The sequence below is a fragment of the Podarcis filfolensis genome, assembly GCF_964270895.1.
Source record: "Podarcis filfolensis genome assembly, chromosome: 6".
Lineage (NCBI taxonomy): Eukaryota > Metazoa > Chordata > Lepidosauria > Squamata > Lacertidae > Podarcis > Podarcis filfolensis.
The window spans coordinates 56,714,423-56,740,527 of record NC_139609.1 but is presented as its reverse complement, the minus strand read 5'-3'; the positions used below and the strand labels follow the sequence as shown (position 1 = coordinate 56,740,527).

The 26,105-nt window shown below is 41.9% G+C and overlaps 1 protein-coding gene across 1 annotated transcript; it reads left to right on the top strand.

The window, feature by feature from the left end:
• LOC310765272 (uncharacterized protein) lies at positions 1 to 23,608 on the top strand. The gene is made up of 18 exons (XM_083620051.1): positions 1 to 149; positions 2,590 to 2,740; positions 3,155 to 3,272; positions 3,820 to 3,938; positions 5,099 to 5,298; positions 6,738 to 6,857; positions 7,488 to 7,635; positions 8,386 to 8,484; positions 9,487 to 9,633; positions 14,808 to 14,893; positions 15,505 to 15,658; positions 17,059 to 17,176; positions 17,492 to 17,610; positions 19,344 to 19,543; positions 20,336 to 20,458; positions 21,940 to 22,084; positions 22,612 to 22,710; positions 23,371 to 23,608. The coding sequence occupies exons 1-18, from the start codon at positions 91 to 93 to the stop codon at positions 23,521 to 23,523; spliced, it is 2,358 nt and encodes a 785-aa protein (XP_083476177.1). The 5' UTR covers positions 1 to 90; the 3' UTR covers positions 23,524 to 23,608.
• Positions 23,609 to 26,105: the final 2,497 nt, after the last annotated feature.

The following is a 26,105-nucleotide window of genomic DNA, read 5'->3' as shown; positions in this document are numbered from 1 at the left end:
TGCTGTGCCAACACTTACCCAGTGTCTTAAGACCAAGGTGCAGCAGTGAAAGAATACACTTTGGAAACTGCTCAGAAGAAAGAAGGCATCATGAAGTGGCTGATCCTTGCCCTGGTGTGCCTTCACCTCTGTGAGGGTGCTGTTGTCAAGTGAGTATGGAACAATGGCATGGTGCAGCCTCTCCAGGTGATTCTTGGCTTCAGTTGTGCTTGGTAGCCGAAAAAAAAGAGCAGCAATGAAGTATGAATGTTTAGCACGATGTGCCTGTAAAGTAATAATGTGCTGTTCATTACTTACTCCTATCTGGGAGTAAGCAATAAGCATTCGGGGCGAGGCTTAATCCCAGATAAACATGCCTAGGACTGCTGCCTAGGATCTTTAAAAACCTATGGACCAAGTTAGTCATAATGACTAGCCTGAGATCCATTGTTTTCTACTGGATTTCAGTAGCAGGCCTATGTCTACAGAACTATGTACTGAATTCAGTCGTTCTGAGTATACTAATGATTGTGACAGTTAGCTCATAAAATTTAGATAATGGGTGCCCTCCAGATGTTGTTGGACTTCAACTCCCATCAGCCCCAGCCAGCACGACCAATGGTCATGGATGATGGGAGTTGTAGTCCAACAAAATCTGGAAAGCGCAATGTTGGCTATTCTTGATTTAGATAATAGCACCGATGCTCTTTTATCGAGTTGTTAAGTGAGAAATATAGCTGTAAAGTGCAACACAGAGCATTTTGTCATTGAAACTTTATTTTTATAAAAGCCTTTAAAACCACAATATTCTATCCAAAGGCAGAGATTCTCAGTAAGCAATTGAGATCCAGTTTTTTTAAACCGAAAACCTTTGTGTTTTGAAATTTTCAAGACATAGGAATAAATGGACATGACATTTCCTGCAAAGATGCATAGCATTTCCCAATAACATCTGTGAGAACAAAATGTACATTTAAAAAAATAAAATACTCCTGTACACACTTACCTGAAAGTAAGTGCTGCTGAACTCAGTGGGCCAAACTTCTCAGGAGATGTGCATAGGAAGGATTATACTGTTAATGTTCTTTCATTCATTCATTTGTATTTCATTGCATTATTAGAACTGCATTTATGATGCAAAAAATGGAAGGAAATTAAAGGAAATTTAGAAAATTGGAGTAAATTGAAGCTGTCATTATGGGGCAGAATATCAATGATTAAAATGACAGTATTTACCGTACTTTGCAATAAAAATTAAATTAAAAAAGGGGGGGGGAAGAATTGCATGTATGATGAATGTATGTTTCCTATGCAGACCTTTTTCAGTCTCTATTCAGTTCACTCCCTACATCAATTGCTTTAATGTATGAGACAAATTATTCATTTAGCTCAGCATTTTTTGTCAAAAGTAGCCAGGCAGATGTCCTTGGTAAGCTCATGGGAGGCATGATGGTGACAGCCATCGTTTATCTGTCCTCCTCAGCAAATCAGAGTTATGCTGTAAACACGGAAAAACAACAGAAGAGTTTTGTGGGATCTTAAACACTCTTCATTGTTTTTGCTGCAAGAAGCTAACACAACTACCTCTCTGGAAATTGTGAATATGGAGATTCCAATCTCAGTGATGCTAGTTAATAGCCATGGGATCTTACTACTCACAGTATGGACAGTATATGGGTAAAAAACTTATTTTCCTTAGAGCTAGGAAGGCCTGATGTATGTGTTTCCACAAGCAATTATTTGGTCCCACAAGATCACTCTAATTCTGGTAGTGGTAGGGGAAACGTTTTTTAATTATTTAAGTACAGTATATACCGTAGGTATTGGGGTGAGCAGAGAGAGCCAACCAGAGCCTTAATTGGCATGCTAACTGATCCTTCCTTGATTGTCAGGTGTAACATTAGCTGATGAACAGCTAGTGGGCAATAACACACACACACACACACACACACACACACACACACCACACACACTCTGCTCAGCTGATCAGCTGAAGAGGGAGCTGTGCGCCTCTGTGTGTATGTATGTGAGACTGTGAGATGGGCACACCTACTTTTGGCAGCACCCACCGCTGGCACGCAGTCCTAGAACGATGGCCAAGGATGAATGTGGCCTTTGAGCCCGAAACGTTTTGCCATCCCTGTCATTACCTAAACAGACAAAGCTCAGGAAGGCTAGAGAATCACTGAGAAGGGCAAAGACAGGATCCAAAAGAGTTTAGCTAATACCTTTTTATTGGATCAGCAGCTGTAGGCATTGTTTAAATAACAAGTAAGATGAAAAAATGGAAAGAGCAGTTTTGAACAGGGAGGGAAGGAGAAATGTGCAATATCTCAGAAGAGAAGTCCAGTGGAAGAACCTGTACAAGTGTCCCTCTTGGCTTTCCATTCCTTGTTAACAACACAGTGTCCTTTTAAGGTTAGGATGGTGGCAGGCTAGCTTGAACCCTGATGGAATTAGATGGAAGTTAGTGTGCTTGCCTTAGGTATTATATGGCTTAGACCAGAGAATTCCATCAATGGTCTGAAGATATTCCACTGAGCATACTTAATATGCAAAGAGTTTACAGCTGTCTTTTTGACTCTGCGTCTAACTCTTCATCCCATACAGAGTTCCCCTGAAAAAGTTCAAGTCCATGCGGGAGGTGATGAAGGAGAAGGGTGTCCTTGAAAAGTTCCTGAAGGACAATCATTATGACCCTGCCAGCAAGTACTTCAACAACTATGCCAGTGGTTACGAACCCCTTGCTAACTACATGGACGTGAGTATATGGTTGACTAAGAGAAGGTACTAAAATCATAGAAAGAGCAAAACTAGGAAAGAGTAAAGGCTAGGATTTCAACATGTGCTAGATGGAATAAGAAGTCCAGATTTAGCTGAATATCAGTGTTTGAGTCCTAATATGTGACTATTAAAAATCATGGGCATTTTAAGTTTTGAGTATGGAATTGTGGTTCTCTTTGTGCATCACTCTAAATTAAAATATATGGGAGAGCATGAAAAATCAAAAGAAGAAAAATATATAAGAGGAATGTTTTCGGGTAGTTACAGTAATGGGTAGTTTTTGCTTCCTTTAGGGGCGGTTGTGCAAAATGTTCTATTGAATGTGCTGGGAATTTATGCAGATATCCATGTGGGGAGGCTATTGTTGATGGCAATGTACTCCTTTCTCTAGATGTCCTATTATGGAGAGATCAGCATTGGAACTCCACCCCAGAACTTCTTGGTTCTCTTTGACACTGGGTCATCCAACCTCTGGGTGCCATCAGTCTACTGCCAGAGTCAGGCTTGCAGTGAGTATCCTCTAAGCCAATGGTGGCCAAACTTGGCCCTCCAGCCGTTTGGGACTACAACCAGTGGTGGAGCTTCATGTTCTGGCACCGGGGGGCGGAGAGCAGGCGGGGGCAGGGCTGGCGTGCGTCCTGGAGGCGTGGCACACCGCCTGCAGGGGTGTGGCACCCAGTGGGGGGGCAGCTGCGATGGCACCCCACCAGGATTGCGCTGCTGGGGGCCGTGCACTCCCCCCGCACTCCTCTTCCTCAGCCAGTGACTACAACTCCCATAATCCCTAGCTAACAGGACCAGTGGTCAGGAATGATGGGAATTGTAGTCCCAAAACAGCTGGAGGGCCAAGGTTGGCCACCACTGCTCTAAGCAAAACAAAGGTGAAGAATGATTTTTGGGTTTATATTTTGGTGCTGGAACTTTTCTCTCTCACAGCTGTAGATTCAGGTTCAATGGTGGATGAGAAGAGAGAGTGACCACATGGTATTAAAACCTGGGTTTTGTTGTGATCGTAAAAGTGACACAAGTCTGTTTTTCTTCAATTTCTACCACTAGCAAACCACCCATTGTTCAACCCCAGCCAGTCTTCTACTTATTCCACCAACGACCAGACCTTCTCTTTGCAGTATGGAACTGGGAGCCTCACTGGGCTCTTTGGCTATGATACCGTAACGGTAAGCAGCAGTGCACCCTAAATTGGTTTCAATAGTAACAACAACAACAACAACAACAACAACAACAACAACTGTATGCCACCCATCTGATTGTGTTGCCCCAGCCACTCTGGGTAGTTCCCAACAGAATATTAAAAACTGCTTCTTGCAACAGAAGCAGATAGATAATTTAGTAGCCAGGAAGGAATCCATTCTAACATTCCTAATGCAATGCACTTAGATCACACAGGTAACAAAGTATAGTAACCTTGAGCACAGCCAAAGCTGCAGATGCAGTGGAGGGTGGGTAGAGACCCTCTTGTACAAATATACTTGGAGATCTATTACAGCCAACCTCAACAATCGGTTCTTCAATAGCACTCTGTGAACTTAATGAAAGAGTGTCATTATCAAGAAAGCTGATCCACTGTGGCATCTGACCTATGCAAGGCAAGCCAGTTCAGGAATATGTGCATCCATTTCAGTACTGTTATGAAGTTGCTACTATGCACCAGGCAAGAGGATTTGTGCATAGCCACAGTGACCAGAAAGCAGTCATTCTCAAACCTGTTGTCACTTGTCCTCACCATGTCCCCTTTCCCCCCAGTTGCATGGCACACAACAGCTTTGTGTGATGCCATTCTGCTATATTTCTTGATGGCACTTGTCCACTTTATAGTGGTGCCACTTTCTCTGTCACACTAGTATGAGAACTGATATTTCTACTTTGGAACAAGGCAGCTGGTAGTGACATTGCACTAGCGCAGTGACTGCTATTATACTCCATGCATAATACTCATTAGCTCAAGGGATTTACTAGATTAGTCTATTATATTTTTGAAGGTGGTAAAAGAAGAGAGCTAACTCCATTTCTAGGTATTGTTATGAAGTCCCAATGAACAGAAAATCAAGAGAGGAACGCTTGAAAGTTCAACCATCTCCTCATCTTGATAACGAGCCCAAAGAGGTTTCATTTTCCCAGATATTTTGAGTGACCCAAGTCCATTTAGATCACTTGTTTATCAGGATAAAAAGTGGTTAGTGAATTGTCTTGTAATATCTCCATTGCATATTGGGCTATCTGATGCTGTGCTTTTCTGGCAGGTTTCTTTTTCTCCCCTTTGCAACGTGCTTTTTCTGCTTTGTTGTGATGATGACTCTTTCCTACAATTCCCTTCTAGATCCAAGGCATTTCCATCACCAACCAGGAATTTGGCCTGAGTGAGACTGAGCCTGGCACAAACTTCGTCTATGCCCAGTTTGACGGCATCTTGGGCTTGGCTTACCCTGCCATTTCTTCTGGTGGTGCCACCACAGTCATGCAGGGAATGCTCCAGCAGAACCTTCTTGATGCTCCTGTGTTCGGCTTCTACCTGAGCGGGTACGGATGCAAAAAATTCTTTTTCTTTTGCATTTGCCTTGCCTCCATCTATCCCTCTTATAAGTTTCTCAGGGCACCTTTCAGTAGGGAAGGATGGCTTGGTCTTTTTCCAGTCCATATCACATTTCCCACTTTGTTCATTCATAAGTACAAATTTTAAAAATCTGCATGAAGATTCATATTTAAATATTTTTGAATATATTTTTCACAACATGCTTTTCTGCATATATTTTCTCACAAAATATGCACTTTTTTTTTTACAATGTGCACTTTAAAAAGCATTCTGATTTGCTTTTTTGTGTCAAAAACATTTCTTGCAAACTTCAGAGAAAGGTGAAATCTGAAGGATATCTTCATTCTGATCTACAGGCCAGTCTGGGAAGGGCAGATCATGTCAGGTCATATTGGAATTCACAACGCAAATTCCTCAGGCATCCTTATCTTTCAGGAAAAGTCAATATAAACCAGAAGCTACTCTCCTATTTTGTTGCCATTGCTTTAACCTTGAAGTGAACCTTCCCCCATCAGTGATGGGCAAACTAGACAAAGGAAGGGTATTATTGACTCACTTCTATCGTAAGTTCATTCATTCCTGTTCAACACTATCCAATGACAATCTCCCCTCAGTGGCCATGGTTGGTTCTCTTTGACTACAGCTTTCAGATTCAACAGACTGTTTACTGAGAACCAGTATGGTGTAGTGGCTTGAGTGTCAGACTTGAACCTGAGAAACCAGGGTTCAAATCCCCACTCAGCCATGACACTTACTAGATCACCTTGGGCCAGTCACTGCCTCTCAGCCTGACCTACCTTGTGGGGTTCTTGTGGGAGTTAAATGATGAAGGGGAGAACCATAAATGCCACTTTGAGCTCCTTGGAGAAAAAGGTAGAGTATAAATAAAAATAAATAACAATTTACAACAGTAATGGGATTTTTGAGGCATGTCAAATACAAAATAGTCCTTTGCTATTTTGTACAAATGCTAGGGCTGAGTAACTAGCTTGAGGGAGAATTACTAGCCCAAGGTCCAACACTCTCACTAATATATGCCATTGCCTCTGATGATGGACCTTGGTTGCAAGGTTATAAAGCCACATATCTATAATAGCATTCAGTTCAAAGTAACTTAAACATAAAGGAGTTGTTTGCTGCTCTGTGTAAAACACCTTCCATTTTACGTTGGATCCAGGCTTACAGTGCAGTTCTGGCCATGCCTATTCAGAAGTCCTATTTAATTCTGTGGGGTTTACTCCCTTATAAGTGGGGTTATGATTGCAGCTTTAACCATGCTTAGAGTAGACCCACTTTAGTCTTGTCCCATAAATGGCGAAAGGTCTACTCTTAATTATGACTGATTCCAGATCCAGCTTCCTGTCTTTTTCAGTGAATGTATGTAAATAATGAAGTGTTTTACCTTCTTGTGCATTTGTCCTTCTAGGCAAGAGGGCAACCAGGGTGGTGAACTTGCTTTGGGAGGAGTTGATTCCAGCCTCTACTCTGGTCAGATTGTCTGGACTCCAGTCACCCAAGAAGCTTACTGGCAAATTGCAATCGAAAGGTGAGGCTATTCTCATAGATAATGTCTACTGAGAGCCTGATCAGGCTTCAGTGGAGGCTTGTGGTTGAAAACCTGAACAGTCCTTTGATTTGAGTTTTTGGGCTCTTTAAATCTATTTCCCTTGGACCAGCTGTGTAATTTCCCCCCCATCTTATTTTGCACACCATGAAACATGATCCAAAGAGTAATAATAATAATAATAATAATAATAATAATAATAACAACAACAACTATTTATTTATACCCCGCCCATCTGGCTGGATTTTCCCAGCCACTCTGGGCGGCTTCCAACAGAACACTAAAATACAAATATCCTTTGCTTATGCTGAAAATTATAGTTCAACAATCTGCAAGCATATCTTATTCCATTTATTTCTGGCTCTGGCTCTCTGCAACTTCCAGGACACGGAAAGAAGAGCTGTGATTATTATAGCCCAATTATAAAAACCTAAGACTGCAATCCTGCTTTCGGTTATTATGAAAAGCTCAAAATCATGGCAGCTTTGATGATGCCATGGAAACATCAAAATGAAGCAAGGAAGCATGACATCCTATGGTCTTGCGGCTCCTCGATGCATCATCTTAATAGGAATATAACTGCTGACAACTTTTTAAACTCTTCCCCTCTAGCTTCTATATTGGCAACCAGATCAGCAACTGGTGCAGCCAGGGATGCCAGGCGATTGTGGATACTGGAACGTCCCTCCTCACTGCTCCACAGCAGGTCTTTGGAGAGCTGATGCAATACATTGGAGCCGAGCAGGACAGCAATGGCGAGGTAGGGGGGGACGCAGCTGTGGATTGGGGGCACGACCACTTAGCACCAGTAATCTGAAGATGCTCAGTATCAGCACCCATGAAACTTAGCATGTTCTTGTTTGACCCCACACAGTGGTTACAGTTCAAAGGATCATGCAAGGAGTGTAGACTCAGGGAAATATATTTCTCTTATTTGGCTGGTTGGGTGGGAGTGGGGACAGCGGCAGAGGATGCCACTCGGGGCGAGGGCGGGGCGAGGGTGAGGCGAGCTGCCCATAGGGGTGGGACATACCACAGGGCCTCTGGAGTCTGCCTGCCTCCCCCTACTCAGCTGCCCTACAGCTGGGGGCGAGGCAGCGGGTGGACCGTTTGCGCAGCACAGAGCCTGCGTGTGCCCAAGCCACCGCATCTTTCCCAGGAGAGACGCATGGCTCTGGCGCGCTACAGGCCCCGCAGTGAGTGCCATCCGGCATTTTGTCACCCCCCTCAATGGTGACACCCAGGGCAGCCCATACCCACCACACCCCACTTCCTCCGCCCATGAGTGGGGAGTGTTACCAGCTGTCAGAAAACTCCTCCACCATCTTCCTGCCACAAACTCCCACCTTGACTTTGAAGAAACCATCGAAGACCTGCATTTCAGTTTTAACCACCAGGGAAAGGGCGCCTAAGGATCCTCATTTTTTTAGTTAGTGGTGGTAATGTTTGAAGTGTAATAGTGACTGAAATATGCTGCCGCTTAGCTCTTACCATACTTCTCCTCCCACAGTATGTGGTCAGCTGCAGCAACGTCCAGAGCATGCCCACCATTACTTTTGTCATTGGTGGAAGCAGCTTCCCTCTGAGCCCCTCAGCCTACGTCCTTCAGGTATGTGAGACCACTGAAAAGCTGTTCCCCGTTAGTTAGTTATTTGCTTGTTTGCTTATTTAATAATCCACACCTTCACAAAAAATGCGTTATTTGTTTATTTATTTAATAGTCCTAATCCACACCTTCACAAACAAATATCAAGGTGGTATACAACATGTAAGAATAAAGTCAGCGAAAAGCATTAATGGAAACATAATTAAGGACATCAGTTAATACTGATTGATGGCACCAGGCACTGGAAAAGGTTTCATCCCTTTGCTGGTGGTTGTTTCAGAACTTAGGGCTGGTTGTCTCATCCAAAGACTTGCTTCTGGCTAAACTTCCTATGTGGTTTTTCATCTACCTAGGGGAATATGTGATGTAAAGCAGTCTTTAAAAATAACCACTAGGAAACGTGGTTAGTGTCTATGCCAATGTAGTAGGATGCAGGTGTAAGGTGCTTGTACCCTAGAGATGGAGAACATACCTGGACCATTCATTACTGGGATGCTGTTTGTACCCTTCTGACTGCAGAGCAGTGCTCTTGCACCTCTGTGTAGGGTCAGTGTGCAACAGTACTTTACACAGCTGCTAATGCAAGCTTGCACTCTTACAGATACCTTTTTTTTAAAAAAAATAATTTTTATTAATTTTCCAATAAAAACAGCCAATTAACATATCCATCAAATCATAATCATAATCCGATTATAATCCAATTAAAAACAATAAACTAAAATAAAAAACAACCAAATTACAATCCAAATTATTAATCATTAATTTGTTCTGGGCTTCCCATAGTCTGGACCTCTGAAGTATATCTCCAATCTTACAGATACCTTTTTAATAAAAGCCAAACATTGTCCAAGAAAATGGCAAAAATCTTGAAATTCAACATTGAGGTGCAAAGTTTGTGTGCTGAAATGTAGTGTTCTCTCATTACTCTGCAGTTTCTTATTTATGCCATGAAGTTGATGACAACTCCTAAGCCAAATAGATTTAACTGTGATTTTTCTTTCACAGAACAACAGCGGCTATTGCAGCATTGGCATCATGCCCACTTACCTGCCATCCCAGAATGGACAGCCTCTGTGGATCCTTGGTGATGTCTTCCTTAGGTCCTACTATTCCGTGTACGATCTGGGCAACAACCAGGTTGGATTTGCGCCAGTAGCATAAACACTCCCAGAAGTCTTTTGTGCTGCTCCAGGCCTTGTCCTGCTTCATTCTACCCGCTTATTCCTTCTGATACATGCTGTAATCCACCAGCCTTCCTTTCTAAGGACTTGGAGGTGTTTCCTCTGCAAAAATTTGAAACCTCTGCTGTGAAAATCCGCAACATGACTGTTGGGCTTCTCTCCAAAGTAACTGCAAGCAAATAAAAATATAATCTAATCATACAAATAACAATTTGAGTTGTATGAGTTCTTGCCTGACTTGCTTGGGGGGAAATGTTATTATTATTATTATTAAATATTTGAATGTGTGTGTGTGTGTGTGTGTGTGTGAGAGAGAGAGAGAGAGAGAGAGAGAGAGAGAGAGAGATTCACAGACACATCATAAACATAAGTAAGATAATTTTAAAAGGAGTAAAACAGTTGAAAATAGGTTTTAAAAATTGTACTGTATTAAACATAATACAAAATGAACACCAAAGGCAGAAACCTTTTAATCCATCTGGAAAAGTCTGGAAAAACAAAAATGTCTTTAATTATTTCTGGAAAGTATAGCTAGTAGGTACGTATCATTTCTCAGTGGGAATGTTGTTCCAGAGAACAGGGGCAGCCACACTGAAAGCCCTGTTCCTCGTTGCTGGAGAGTGGCAGCATCAGATTTAGGGCAGTGCGGAAAGTCCCCCCACATAGGGTGCTAAGCCGAGGGGGTGCAAAATGGAGAAGATCCAAAATTGAGAAGGTCTGTTTGGGGGCCCCCAAATTATTGCCTCACACAGGGCACCATATTACAAATGATTACCAAAGTCCGCCCTTGAGAGTGGGTTTCTGAAACTGCTGACGAAGCATGATGGGGAAAAATGTGACATCTCAATGTTTTCCCTAAAGCTGCAGAATTTTGCATTCCCCTAGGCCCTGAGGAGGGTTACCAAAAATCCTTTATATTTGCATATGTAAACTGCTTTGAGAGGTTGGTTGTTTTTTGGGAGGGAGGGGGTTTAAATCAAATTTTATGAAATAAATAAATAATTTCACCATCACACTACCCCAGAATTATCCCTCCACTAGGGTCTCCCAGGACACAGAGACCAGCAAAACTGGTAGTGTAACAACAAACTGAGGAGCACTTTTGAAAAGTCCATTGTTAAAGTCAGAATGGAACTTCCTTTAAAGTCGGTGGGAATAAAAGCTTACCCATGTATGATTTTTCCCCCAATGAGCAGATCTGTAACCTGCAGGTAACCTCTTGAGCTAAGCAGAAGCACATCACACAAACCCTCCAAGTGCCCCTATTTTCTAGGGACAGTCCCGGATTTACAGAAGCCGTCCCAGTTTCTAATTTGAACTTGGAATGTCCTGCTTTCCCTTAGGACGTCCCTATTTTCATGGGAGAAATATTGGAGGGTATGGCAGGATATCCCTATTTTCATCGGATAAGTGTTGGGGGGGGGTATGGAGTTCTGTGACCCCCCAAGCCAAGGAGATACATCCTTTAGAAGACATTTCAAGGCAGCCCTGTAGAGGGAAGCTTTTTAATGTTTATTGTTTTGTTATGTTTTTTATATATGTTGGAAGCTGCCTAGAGTGGCTGGGGCAACCCAGTCAGATGGGTGAGGTATAAATAATAAAATTATTATTATTATAGAATAGGACGTTCCTACTTTCATCAAAGAAATGTTGGTGGGTATGCATCACAGGGAGAGTTAATGAGCTCTTCTGGCAAATGTATGGTTCTCCATATTATACTGTTTTGCTGATGACCCAATCTCTGAGCAGCGAAACATGTCAGGGATGCCAACCTTGGATTTGGTTTCCTTGAAATAAAAGTCATTGGAGATTTCGGAGATTTCTATGATATAAGATTTTCACCTAAGTACTGGCTGAGCCTAATAGGGAAGGTTTACAGCAGTAACACTCCAACAGATCCTGCTTCACATCACATTTATAGGGGTCCACTAAGTCTTTCTGCCTCTCTCAGCCCCATTTCCAATACTTCCTAGCTATTCCTACATCCTTTCTGGAATGCTTCTGGGTTCAAAATCACAGTAACAGAAGCTCAGCTAGAAAGCTTATGCAGATTTGGGAAAGTACCACCAGGGCCAAGAGGATACCAACATGGTTAATGGACAGAGTCAATGAAGCTGTTAGAGACAGAAAGGCTTCTTGAGAAAAATGATAGTCTTGTAAGGGGAACAAAATGGAAGACAAACCTTGGCAAAAGAAATAGGAAGCCTATAAGAGATGGGGAAAAAGAGAGGAGCACATTGCTAAAAACATAAAGACCAACAACAAGCATTCTTTAAATACATTAGGAACGAGAAATACAATTAAGGAAATGTCAGACCTTTGGATGAGAAGGGAAACAAAAGTGTGCTAAAGGAGGAAAATGACACTGCAGAAAGGCCAAATGAATTATTTGCATGTGTCTCCACAGGGAAGATGTAGGGCAGATAGCTATGCCTGAACTTAGGAAGGGAGGAACTGAGGTAAATAGTGGTGACAACAGATGAAATCCTAGGTCTAATAGATAAATTAATAACTGCCAAGTCTGGATGGTATCCACTCACGAGTTCCCAAAGAACTCAAGGCGAAATTTCTGAACTCCTTAACTTTTCCCTGACAGCAGTCTCATAGTTGAAGACAACAAAGCAGCCAAAAATAACACCAAATGCAAACCAAACCAGGTTCCAAAGCTCTTACTCCAATAGTTCCCTCCATAGTCTTCCATGTGTATGAGGTAGTTGTCTCCTATATTCTTCTCTGTGCATATATGAAATAAATAGTTGCCAACCTGCATAAAAGGATAAAGGCATAAAGCAGCACATATTTGACAGGTCAGTTTTCCCACTAGGACAAGTGTCCAACTCAGGTATATCAAGAGTAAAGGATAAGTCCATCATCTGAGTGCCAGCACCTGCCAGTCTCCAAAGAGATCGACAGCTCTTCACAACACAGAGTTGTTGGTTAGAATCATTTATTGTCCCTAACAATGCTAGCAAAGGGGGCACTGTATATTAATTGTATATTAATTCTATTTCTGCAAAGACTCCAATACCCCAAGGTGTGCACGATATCACATTGCCACCATAAGCGCAGAAAAGTTAAATTCACAAGCTAAAGATTCACAAACTGAATGGAACCTCTCTCCTATCCTAATAGAATCATAGAATTGTAGAGTTGGAAGGAACCCCAACTCTAGTCATCTAGTCCAACCCCCTGCAATGCAGGAATCTCAGCTAAAGCACCAATGACAGGTGGCCATTCAACCTCTGCTTAAAAACCTCCAATGGTTTGGATCTTTCTTACAAAATGACACTGCATGCAGGGATGTGCCCTCAATTCCATAAATCCTAGTAGCAAGAATGCAAGCATTTTTGTACTTAGTACAGTGGATATTGGGCTCAGGGAAAAAGTGTGTGTGGTTTGCATGGTGTGTATGTGTATGTGTTGTGTGTGTGTGTGTGTGTGTGTGTGTGTGTGTGTGTGCAGCCAGTGAAACCCATATGAACCAGTCTATACTCTATGGTCAGAACAATTGGAGGGTATCTCCTACAGAACATCATGAACTAGATGGTCTTGGGTGTCTTCTATTGGCTGATTGAAATTGATGCGAAAGTAGAGTTTACTTCCTGCCTTTCCCATATGAAGTTACCCTTAGGAAAATGTTTTAACTGGTGGAGATGATGACATGGGGCTTCAGGTGTGTAGTGCCTACTGCCTAGCTTCTTTAAATGGGAGCTGCCATAATGACCTGTTGCTGTCTGAAGGACAAGCTGCAGATGTATTCAAAACATGAGGCATCAAGGAGCTTCCCTGTATTAGCTGTTCTACGCTGTGGGTGGCCAGATGCCCTATTTTTAAAAGTTTATAATATTTTTTTAAAAAAATAAAACAAATAAATAGCTGAATCAAGGCAGTGTGCAACCCCCAGAGAACTTCATAAGTTGTTGTTGTTTTAGAAAGAGTGTTTCCACATGGATTTGTAAGGATTTTCCATTTAAAATCCACCTGGAAATGGAATGAGATAGAATTAGCCCCACCCCCTAAGAAACTCGGATGGACCAGATTTTGATGGGCCCATCTATTCTTACCTGCTTCCCCCAAAAGTTGAATCTTTTGGAGTTAAGAAAGTGATGGGAAACTGAAGTGGAAAGTGTGGGATATGGATAGCTTGGCACACTGTCCCATAGCCACCCCCCCAAAAAAAATCAGAAAGTGTGTTCAATAAACAGCCAACATTGCCCACTTTTGCAAACAAATTAGCATGAATGCTCAATAAGCAGGTCATCTGTAATTGACGCTAATCTGGAATAGTTTCTCATACTATTCAAGCTATTCTTAAATTTTATCTGTGGGTGAAGAGTTCCCTGAATTCCCTGAATGTGCTGACAATCCCCCTTCAGACCTTCCCACTCATTGTGGTGGAGAGGGTGGGACTGGCATGCACAGATCTTCCATAGAACAATTTAAAAATGCCTGAATTGAACCACATAAATACGCAAGGTGTGAAAATGTGTTCATGCAACAGAAAACAGCTATTTCAAAACCTTATTAAGTTCTATTAGGGAACTCGAGCTGTTGACAATTACGGTATTATCTTTGACATACTAATCAACTGAAAAACCTAGATATTAAATGTGAACTGATCACAGCTTAGACCCAAACATGACATTAAATATAATGTTAGCAAGCACAGCTTGCCAAGGGCATGGCTCAACATGGCCCAATACCTTAGTGAAGATAACCTGGAGTTACAATATTTGTTCGACTCAGTGTATAAAAATGAAACGTATCTAGCCACACTTAAATACCCATCACAGCAGCTCTGATTATCAAATTGTCCTTTATTGTTTCTGAAAAGGGTAGGAACAGATTATAAGGAATTTGGCTTATTAATATCTTATCACAGATTTGTTTTCCGTATTAGCGAAAGTTTGTAGATAATCACTCAATTTTTTTTTTACAAAAAATGAAGGGCACAAGCTGCATTTAAAACCGCTCTAACAAAGGACTTTCTATCACGCGTAAGCAATGGAAAGTGTAGATATTGGGAATGCATGGTACTGGAGGACATCAAGAGTAAACAGATAAGCCAGCAGAGGAGAGTAGCCCTGGGTATAAAAGTAGGGACACAACAGCTATAACTGTGGAAGGGATTTCTAGATTCTCTAGAATATCACACTGGCCAAGACACAAAACATCATGAAGTGGCTGATACTGGTACTGGTCTGCCTCCACCTGTCGGAGGGGCTGGAGAGGTGAGTGTCTCAATTAGGGTCTCATTCAGACTTTCTGTTGCACAGGTATGCACTTTAAAGCTCCAGGCCTGAGCAGCTTTTTGTCCCTGTGCTTTCCTTACGTTTTATCATTGAATTGAAGCAAATGGATATACATAGAGACCCAATTGCCATTTGCTCCAATTCAGCTGCAAAACTTGGGTTTTCCCAGGGAAAGTGCAGGGACCCAAAAGCTTGGAGACAGAGCTTTAAATCCCAGACCTGTGACACAAAAGGCAGTCTGGATGAGCCCTGTAGTAATGATCTACATGGAAATATTACTGGAAGCTAAAACAGATCACACATTTTCAGCCAATGACTACCCATGTTCTTATCTTTCCATAGAAAAGTTAAACCCTAGTTTTTCGGGCTTCAGGACTTATTCTTTCTGCCTTGTGCACTCCCTTGCTTTTATTTATTTAATAAAATTTAATATGATGAATAAAATAAACGATAAAGTAGCACGATGGACTGTTAGCAGTTCCCAGTACTAAAATAGAGGAGGAAGCTGATGAAGAAAGAGGGCATAGGAGAGGTACAGAAGGACCAGCACTGTTGCTTTTGGCTTCCTGAGATCTTTGTGTCCTCTGCAGAGTCATTCTGAAGAAAGGGAAATCCATTCGGGAGAACATGAAGGAGAAAGGAGTGCTGGAGGAATTTCTGAAGAAAAGTTACGTTGATCCTGCAGCAAAATACCACTTGAATGAATACAACATTGCTTACGAACCAATAACAAACTACTTGAATGTGAGTATTAAAATAATAAAATAAGCATCTTTCTCTCTTCTTCTGCCCATCTTGCCCTTTCACTTTTCAGTCTGTCAAAGGTTATATGGCCTCATAATAGCAGCATAATTGCTCCTGTCAAGACCATTTTCACACCACTGTCTCTGTCCACGATGAATTTGGGGTTGAATAGTGAAAGTGCTTCTCCACTTTTGGAATGATGGAATAAGTGAGCTTGCCCACTTTGTCACCTAGCTGGAGGGTTAGAGGTAACGGAGTATACAACAAAAGCGTAATTCTAATCATGTCACTTGCTAGGGTAGTGTAATGGTTAGAGAGTTCGACTAGGACTCGGGAGACCAGGGTTCAAATCCCCACTCAGTCATGAAGCTTACTGTATGACATTGGGACAATTGCTTTATTTTTATTATGGTGAATGAAGTATGCTGCCTGAAACCCTCTGTCCACTTACCTGAGAATAAGTTGCATCAATCTCTTTCCTTAAAACCACCAGTGTGGTGTAGTGGTTCAGAGCAGTGGACTCGTAATCTGGTGAAGTGGGTTCAATTCCCTGCTCCTCCACATGCAGCTGCTGGGTGACCTTGGGCTAGTCACACTTCTCTGAAGTCTCTCAGCCTCACTCACCTCACAGTGTGTTTGTTGTGGGGGAGGAAGGGAAAAGAGATTGTTAGCCGCTTTGAGACTCCTTAGGGCAGTGATAAAGCGGGATATCAAATCCAAACTCTTCTTCTTCTTCTTAACTGAACAGGAAAACAAGCTTCAGAGTGCTTATCTTTCTATGACAACCATTCGGTAGCTGGTGGTTTTCCTTTTTACTATTTTACAAGCTTGAGAGAGAGCCACTGAACAAAAATCTAAGCCTGCATACACCACTGATGAGATTTAACTTAGGTGCGGTTCCAAAATCAGCCCTATGCAGTGAGCAAGCATAGAACCAAAAGCTCCAAGGCACCCACCAGGTCTAGGTTCACCAGCCTCTACTGTCTACAAGATACACTAAGGGGGAATTACTGGGGTGAAAACAGCAATGGCTGGGTGTGTGTATCCCTTACTTGAATCTGACAATGTTGTGGTGGTTGGCATCTGTCTGTCTCAAGACGCAATGGGGTGTGCCAATAGGTGTGAAGTCTAACCAGCAATGGGCCTTGTAATTACAGAAGATGATTAAATGATGACATTTTGATTTTGTGTTCTTGCACTCAGCTTGCCACCAACGCACTGTATGATCTCGGACAGTACTATTGCTTACCTCCCATTGTGGGCTAGGATGCATTTTGAAAATGACCTGAGCTGCCATTTCTGCGTGGGAACAATAGTAGAAATGAAGGGGAAATGTTGAAGCTCAGTATTTAAAAATGTGACAAAATCTTTCTTCTTACCAAAATTTTCTCCTTGGACAGTCCTTCTACTTTGGACAGATCAGCATTGGGACTCCACCACAGGACTTCCTTGTTGTGATGGATACTGGCTCCTCCAATCTCTGGGTACCATCTGTGTACTGTAGTACAGCAGCCTGTGGTGAGTACTAACATCCAGCTGCAGAGAAATTTGTTTCTATGAACTTATTAGCCAATTTGGCTTGTTTTCTTTTTTTAAAAACCAAACTTATCTCTTGTACTATTTTTAACGGGAATGGAAAAACTGTATATTATAGTGATATTTTAGAGATGGTTGATCCTTCTTTTTCCTCCTTTAGTTCAAAATCTTTATAACTCTCAGCACTGACATTCTGACATAAAATAACAATAGAATGTGCCAATGTATTAAAGAACATGACTCAGTTAGGAAGTGTTCATGATATTGTGCTTTTGGTTTTGTTTTGCTTTACTCTAGAAAACCACAATAGATTTAACCCCAGTGCATCTTCTACATACTACAACAATGGACAGACCTATACTCTCTACTATGGGAGTGGTGACTTGACCGTCATGCTAGGCTATGATACTGTGCAGGTAAGTGACCATTGCATCACACATTCACCCACCTTAAACTTTGTGGCATTCTAGGAATCATCAAACATTGGTCAATCAAAGAAAAAGCAGTCTGTTCGGAACCCAGCATTGCTTTTTCTTTTTTTAAAATAATTTTTATTAACTGGCCAATCACATCAAATTAAATCACATCTCATAGATTCCAAATTACAAAGCCAAATTTTTAAATTTTGTTGGGGGAACCCATACTTCAAGATCCAAAGGGGGATTCAGATCATCTTCTTATTACTGCGTTAATGTCCAAATCAGTCCCAATCAGTCCAAACAAAATTCATAATTCTATTCAGTCTTATCTTGGTGTTTCCACATCATATCTTGTTCATATAATTTCTATTTATCCTTTACGATCTCTTCTGTTAGTCTCCTTAAGCTGATAAGCAAAATAATAATCCTGTGTGGATTTCCCGTTCCTCCACTAAGTCCAGATGGTTTCCATATATCTCCTTCGTAGATAACATCGCTCTTTCCATCATAAATTTGGCATTTTTCGCTCTTGAGTCCCACCGAGACGTATGTAAACAACTCTATTTCTCTCTTTCTCCTCCCAGACCCAAGAGCTCCAACAATGCCTCCCAAAATGGCGACGGCATTTTTAACTGCGTCATTCCAAAACTCTTAGCTTTCCAGCTTCGTCTTGAAACATTGCTTTGGTTCGAAAGTTTATCTCCACACAGCCTTAAATCCACAGCTTAAGTCCTTAGTTCCTGACTCATTTGGGGAGGGGATTCTTGTTAAATCACATAATGAAGGGCAGGTTGTTGTTTTTTCCCCTCCCCCCTCAAGTCATACCGTATCTTGACATACCTTCTCATATTTTATTCTTGTCTTGTTATCAGAGATCTCTTCTGTCAGCAGTCTTTACTCCCCTTTTTCCTTGAAGCATGTGCAATTTATCTCGTCCAAATTGTTTCTTTTGAAGATGCTTGCAACTAGAAGCGCGAATCAGGGACGGCGTCGAGGAGTGCCGAAATCCCACAGGAGGGCTTTGTGCCTAGTGCCCCCACCCCCACAAATTCGGGGGTGGTATAGGGCACAGCAGGCAAGGGCCGTCCCCCCCACCATCCTGGGGGGGTTAAGGAGGCTAATTACCCCCATCATAGTCTCCAAATTACCTCGTGTGGGTCGGAGAGATGTTACTGTCAGCCATCTTCCGATGCGCCACCTAGTGGCCCCCCCGGAACCCAGCATTGCAACCAGAATTTACTTCACAAGCTAAGAAAGAAGGGGACCAAGCAAAGCTTAAGATGGAAGCTTGTGGCCCAGATATTGCTGGCTGTGTGCCACTACTGCAATAGGCAGAAATGAGGGTTTGCTTGGTTGTTTGGCACACCACTTTCTACATAATGGGTACTTTGCTGTGGTGGACAAGTAGTTTGAACCTGATGACTGCCGAAGCTGTTTTAACATCTGAGGCAGAAAACTCAAAAGGTCATTTTATGATCCCACCCTTTTTATTCATTCCTTTACAAATTAACCAGGTCTAGTGTAAGGAGAACTTCATAAGCTTTCCCAGTGAGGCATTGCAAATTATGTTTGTTTAGCTCACAGTCTCATTGCCTCTTTGTTTTGCATTATTCCTAAAAAGGACATGTGTTACATATTCTTACTATTGATAATTTGATTTATTCAAGCTCAAAATCATTGCTGTGCCTCCGATTGCGGATGAAACCCATTTTTCCTTCTATTCCTCACAGGTCCAGAATATTGTCATTCAAAACCAGGAGTTTGGCCTGAGTGAGAATGAACCTGCCACTCCCTTCTACTATGCCAATTTTGATGGGATTTTGGGCATGGCTTATCCTGCCTTAGCTGTAGGGGGGTCATACACAGCCATGCAGTCGATGATGAGGCAGGGGCAGCTCTCTGAACCCATCTTCAGCTTCTATTTCTCACGGTGAGATACAAAAATCTGTAAGTTTGTCAGGAGGCATTCAGAAGATCGAACTCATAGATGTTAATCTGGAATAACTAAATTACAACTCCCTGTAGTATTCTTACTGCTCCTTAAAACCATGAATATCATTCAGAGTTGAGATGGAGATCCCAGCCATTTAAAAATATTTCATTTGGGGAGGGTTGCAACACATGCTAAGGTTTAATTTCCTCACAAAGGAACATAGGAAGCTGTCTTAGTATAAGAGTCTGGCCTTTACTCCACCTGACGGTACCTAGCCGGGATTTCAGACAGGGAGTCTTTCACAGCCCTACCTGAAGATGCTGGCTATTGAACTTGTGACCTTCTGTCCACAAAGCAGATGCTCTGCTAGTGAGTTATGGCCCTTTGCCATTAGCAGATCCTTCCTCAAAGACCCCCACAAAGACAGATGCTCTACCAATAAGATGTAGCCTTTCTGCCTACAGTAAGTGTTTATGCATATGATCCCCAAATGACTATCAAGTCCCCTATTTGCCCTAACACAATTTAGCCATCTTTTGGGCTTAAAAAATGGAGTGGTGAAAGGATGGATTTTCTCCCTCCTTTGAATGTATGCTTATCAATCAAGAGAGAATCTGATCTTGGGAGGGGTGAGGGGAACCTTGTGGTCATTCAGGGTTTGTCAGACTGAAGTAGTCTGTGCCCAATTGTTTGTTCCCCTGCTCCCTGCTTTCATGTATGCAAATATAGACCTTCAAGACATTCATAAAGCTAGCCTTGACTGGTTTTGTCCATTTCCCCACTCAACAGCCAACCAACTGTTCAGTATGGAGGTGAATTGATCTTAGGAGGTGTTGACACTCAACTGTACTCAGGAGAAATTGCCTGGGCACCCGTCACTCGTGAGCTTTACTGGCAGATTGGTATTGAGGAGTAAGTGATATTCATAATTCTCATCTCATCTACAGCTAATCATTGTTTTCTGCTTTGATTTCCCACTGCCATGTCCAGATGATTTCCCATTGCTGTCCAGATGATAACAAAAGGTCTCCAGCCTCTTTGAATGTGCAGCATTTCTACAGAGGGGAATAGTCTTATTCTTGTTTGCTACTTTAAAGTGTGTGTGTGTGTGTGTCTGCATGCTAGTACGTCAAGAGGTGGGTGTGTTTGTGTGCTCCAGCACTGGAAATGAACCTTCAAAAACCAGGAGGATAGCGATCCATTCAAAGTTAGGCACTTTAAAGTTCTATTAATTTCAATGGGAGAGTTATGCAAAACAAAGAAAATAATTCTAAGAAGGAGCAATAGATAACAAAACGGTGTTCATTGCTGCAAGCATGAGGATATCCTTGCTGAAGTGTAGTAGTTTGTTTTCTTAGCAAACAAATGCTGCCTGAAAGCTGCTGACAGGTGTGCTTGAGAAGCTCTTTGTTTCTAAAAGACTGCCAAATGAAGGCAGCATGGGAAAATGAGATGAGTCACTCATCACTTGTCACCAGGGAATAGTGAGATTCGCACCACAATATTTTGTGCAGCACTTTCAGTCATAATGGATGGACCAGCTAATAAAAGGAAACAAACCATGCTCTTCCCAGCACCTTGAACGCTGCAAAAATACAGGATTCCAGCAACTTAGGTTGGCAAGCCTATGATGCTGCTTTACACTAAGGCAGCTTCTTTGGTCCATTTTGTCTAGCGTTGCCTAAATCTGCCTTTGCCAGCCTGATGCTCTCCAGAGGCTTTTGGTCTACAACTTCCATCAGCCACAGTGGCTGGGGCAAATAAGACTCATAGCCCAATACATCTGAAAAGCACCAGGTTGGCAAAGGCTGTTCTGCATGGATTAGTAGCAGCTCTCCAGCATCTCAGAGGTCTTTCCCATCACCTTTTTAACAGGACGTGTGTGGCAAATCCCTGGGTATTACCATTTTGTCTGCACCCCCCATATTACAAGTTTTTCCAACAGAAGCTTCTTCTTTTACTCAAAGCATAGTAGATTCCCAAATTTTGGGATGTCTCAGATTTGGGTTTCACATTTGAAAGTGGGAAACAGCATGGTGTTGAAAACTGCATTTTACTTTCCAGGAAAGATTGATCTGAAGTAAGTAAACCTCTTTGGGTTATAGTTTATGTGGCTATGTATGTGTTTCCATGGCCATAATAGCTGTCTTTGGGTTGTATCCAACTAAACTCTACTCAGAGAAAATCCATTTAAATTAATGGACCTACATTGGTCATGCTATTTTCAATGGGTCCGCTCTGAGTAGGACTAGCATTGGCCACAACCCTTTGTAGCTATAGATGAAGACTCCTCCATCTTAAATATGAGAAGGTCTTTGTGTTTCTCCTATTGCCTGCTTTGTTCTTTGTTGCTAACGTTGTCCTTGCAACATTCTTTGCTTTTATCTCTATAGGTTTGCCATCGGTGATGAGGCTACCGGCTGGTGCAGTGAAGGCTGCCAAGGAATTGTAGACACTGGCACTTGCCAGCTAACTATCCCTCAGCAGTACATTGGGACATTCCTGCAGGCTATAGGAGCTGAACAATACAATGGAGAGGTAGGTGGAGCAGGAAAATTCCTGCAGCTCACTCTTCATCACAGGGGAACAGGCTCCATCTGAAATCTTGCACCTAGGATGCTACAGCCATGTTAAGTACAAGAGATGTGTGCTCCTAGATGAACACAGAGACATTGTCCTCACTGCTATGGTAAAGAGAATGCTGGATTAGAAGACGGGTCTCAGCCTGATCCAGCAGGATAATTCTGATGTTGCTTGTTTATTATGTATGTGGTATTTCCATTTGTATTTTATTTATGTTAGAATTTGTTGCCATACTGTTCTTGCTTAAAACAAAAACCAAAAAACCCTCATGGCAGCTTACATAAAAATAGTCAAGTTCAGACAAATTTTTCAAAAAAGGCTTAAAAACAAGGGGACTCTAAAAGGTGTCTGTTCTCTGTATGTGACTGGAATAAATCAAGTTTATGTTGTCTGTCAGTCTATTTTCTAGTGCGGATTGAGTCTGACCAATCTATGGCCTGGTGTGCTCTCTGAGTAAACCTTCTGTTTGTCTTCTTTCACAGTATGTGGTGAACTGCAACAATGTCCAGAACATGCCCACCATCACTTTTGTCATTAACGGAGTCCAGTTCCCACTGCCTCCCTCTGCCTATATCTCTGAAGTAAGTGTACAACATTGCTTAATAGCACATATTTTACACCAAGGCACTTAAGTGTTAGAGAGTATCTAGAGATTGCTCTTGATAACACAGCCTTTGCTTTATGAAAAGATAGCATTGGTGGCATTTCACGTCATTTTTTCTGATCCTTATTTTGGGGACCTCGCATGGGTCTCTCCTTGCCATATTATTTGTTTCTCTACATTTGTAAATGCAAAGATCTTTTCAAAGACTAGTCTGCTCTGGATTTTATCTCTAGAAGCAAGACTTGTTGTACCTACAAATGAGTGGTGGGGAATCCTTTAATTTTGTCACTTCTGCCAGAGTACGGATGGTGCTTGCTGCTTTGGCAGCCCTATTGATCATGTGTGTATTACAGTCAGTTCTAAACTTGCACATGTGGGTGGTCAGAGACTCAGAATTAGAGCATGTGTATTATGGATCTAACTCTCATAGCTACCATATGAGCTATGTACTTGCAAACAATCTCTAGGAAGTATATAAGTATATTCACAGCTATATAGTTATAGCAAGTGGATGAGCAGCCACAGTTCTAATTTGCAATCTAATCTGGACATGATTTTGTACATCTTTTTAAAAGGCTTTATTACATTTTCTTCCAGCAGAGATGGAACTTATAACGTATTTTCTTTTATTTCACAGAGCAATGGATACTGCATAGCTGGAATTGAGACCACATACTTGGCTTCCTCAAATGGGCAGCCCCTATGGATCCTCGGTGATGTCTTCCTTAAGGAATATTATTCCGTCTTTGACATGGCTAATAACAGGGTGGGCTTTGCACCATCAGCTTAGACAGCACAAAGGCCATTCCCTCTTTAGTCTACTGCTACTGTTCTCTTGGACTCAAAAGAATCAGATTAAATTATGTTTGAAGGAACATTGCGGTTTCTGGATTTTCTATAGGCTGCCTGTCCCAGTTTGTATGTCATCAGTTCTCTTGAGAGCCATTGAAATGGGGAGATAAGCTCCAATTTGCCAGATTGTAGCCTCCTCCTCTCCATCACAACTGCACTCTGCCCTGGAAGAAGCATGCAGTTGTAGTCCTCTGGCAGGCTGGAAGGAGCCAGATTTGCATGGGGAGCGATGCATGGGGATGAAACCTCCCTGCACACTTTCCTTGCTATTGCAAGCACTGAATGCTTGTGAGAAACTGAATTAGATCACCTAAGCAATCTTAAGCAAAAAGATACATTTTAAATACTTGATTGAATGCCAGAATGAAGGGGTCAAGCTGGAATGTTAACCGCAAGAGAGTTCCACTATTGCAGAGCCTTTACCCAAAAGGCCCTGTCTTGTGTGTTCATCAACCTAACTGGTTTTCACTGGCAAGCACACAAGCAGCAGATCTTATATTATGGGCTGGGACATACCAGTACAGGCAATCTTTTAACTAACCGGACTCAAAACTATTTAGGCACTTTGAATTGGGCCAAGAAACATACTGGCAACCAGTGTAATTGGCACATAATCAATGTCACATATTCACACCTTCAGGCTCCTGCTAGCATGCTGGAGGCCGAGAGGTTTTTTTACCAGCTGAAATTTCTGAACCGTCTCCAGAAGCAGCCCCATGTAAATAGCATAGTAGTAACCCAACCTGAACTAACACATGGTGACCAAGGCCAGGTCATGTATCTCCAGAGTGGGCTGCAGCTGGTGTTCAAGACCAAAATGACAGAATGCACTACAGAGAACTGCCACTACCGATGCCTCTACTGACAGTGGCAAGTCCGGGAGCACTCTCAAGCTGCAAACTCAAAACTTCAGGGGGAGTGGAATCCAGATTTGTGGGAAGGGAAAAAAGCCTCTGGTCTGAATTGTCAGCTATTTGTGAAAGAAAAATACTAGACTTAAGGACAAATGATGGGATTAACATTTAGCTTGGCCCTCAGATGGTTTTAAAAACGATTAGTCAATCTCAATTATCAGTTTCACTACATATGATAATCTGACCCAGAACACTGAATATGTCTCCAATAAAGTTAGTTTATACATGTGGGTGACATTTTAAAGATGATGAATACCACCCATAAACGATTTAGATCGAATGTTTCCTCACCTTCCATGAAATTATCTTCAGTGTTTCCTCTTTCCAGACATTCCATTCTCTGAATGATATAAGACATCTGCCTGACTTCCCCATGCTATTTCCTTCAGTTGAACCGCAAGAGATGTGGCTAAATGTTCTAAGTCTGTGCATACCATATTCTGTCCAGGGCTGGTCCAAGGCATTTTGCTGTCTGAGCTGAAGCAGGAAATTGTGCCCTCTGACTTAAGGTGCAGACTAGTCCCCAAAGCTGGTCAAGTAATTTCGGTACTTGAAGCAGAAAAGCCCACAAGCACCTTTCTACCTTCTTGGGAGGAAAAATGCAGCAATAATAAATTAAATAGCTAATCACTTGCAGCCCTTTCATGGCACCCCAAAATTAACTGCCTGGGGCAACTGCTTCATTCTGCTTATTGGTAGGGCCAGTCCTGATTCCGTCCACTCTTCAAAACACTTGTATTATTGTGCATCAGTGAAAAGATGTCCTGTGAAGAGGAGCCCATTTTTCAATCCAAGATTTCCATCCAAGGAAAGCTATCAATAACAACAGAAATGCTTTCTATGGTCAGTTCTGCTGTCTATCTGGAAGCTTCACTGAAGTCCAGAACTGAAAGATTTTGTCATGTGATATGTTCACAAGCTGTGTTGACTGAAAGCCATCACCTTGTGTCTTTCTTTTGTCAGTGTGTACATATGTATATGTGTATGTACATGTATATGTGAAAAATGTTAACAATAAAAATATAATTCGAATGACTGAACCAATTATAGATAGTCTATCAATAGCTAAAATGGTTATGAGACATAATACCAGATACTTGGGGCAAACAATAGATGGTTCTCTTCATTGTACCCTAGTTATGAGCTAATCAGGGGCACCTGATAGATGGCAAAATGGTGGCCTACATGGATCTTTGGTCTGATCCAAGAAGACCGTTCATATGCATCTGTTAATAATAACAATAAAAAGAAACCTGTTAAGCAAATTGCAGACCACTGCATTTTTTAAAGGACAAGCAGCATTTATGCCCTTTGATTTTTTCCAGCTATGTAGTCCAGCTGAGGTCACTGAGAAACACGAGTGATAAAGCATTATCAATCCATCATTCCTGACAGGTGACCATCCGCTTACAAACCTCTAATGAAGAAGAATCCGCCATATTGCAAGGCAGCCTTTGAACAGTTTGTATCATTAGGAAGCTCTTCCTAATGTTTCGTGTAAATAATTGTTCTTGCAGTATGAACTCATTGGTCCAGATTCTATCCTTGTTGGCAACAGAAAGTAAATGTATTTGCTCCATCCTCTATGGAAGAACACAGAAAGTAT

Excerpts from the sequence above, each read along its gene's own strand:
- LOC310765272 (XM_083620051.1), top strand. The coding sequence starts at position 91 with ATGAAGTGGCTGATCCTTGCCCTGGTGTGCCTTCACCTCTGTGAGGGT. Across the intron at positions 3,273-3,819 it reads CTGCCAGAGTCAGGCTTGCA|CAAACCACCCATTGTTCAAC; the intron begins GTGAGTATCCTC and ends TTCTACCACTAG. Across the intron at positions 9,634-14,807 it reads ACCAGGTTGGATTTGCGCCA|AATATCACACTGGCCAAGAC; the intron begins GTAGCATAAACA and ends TAGATTCTCTAG.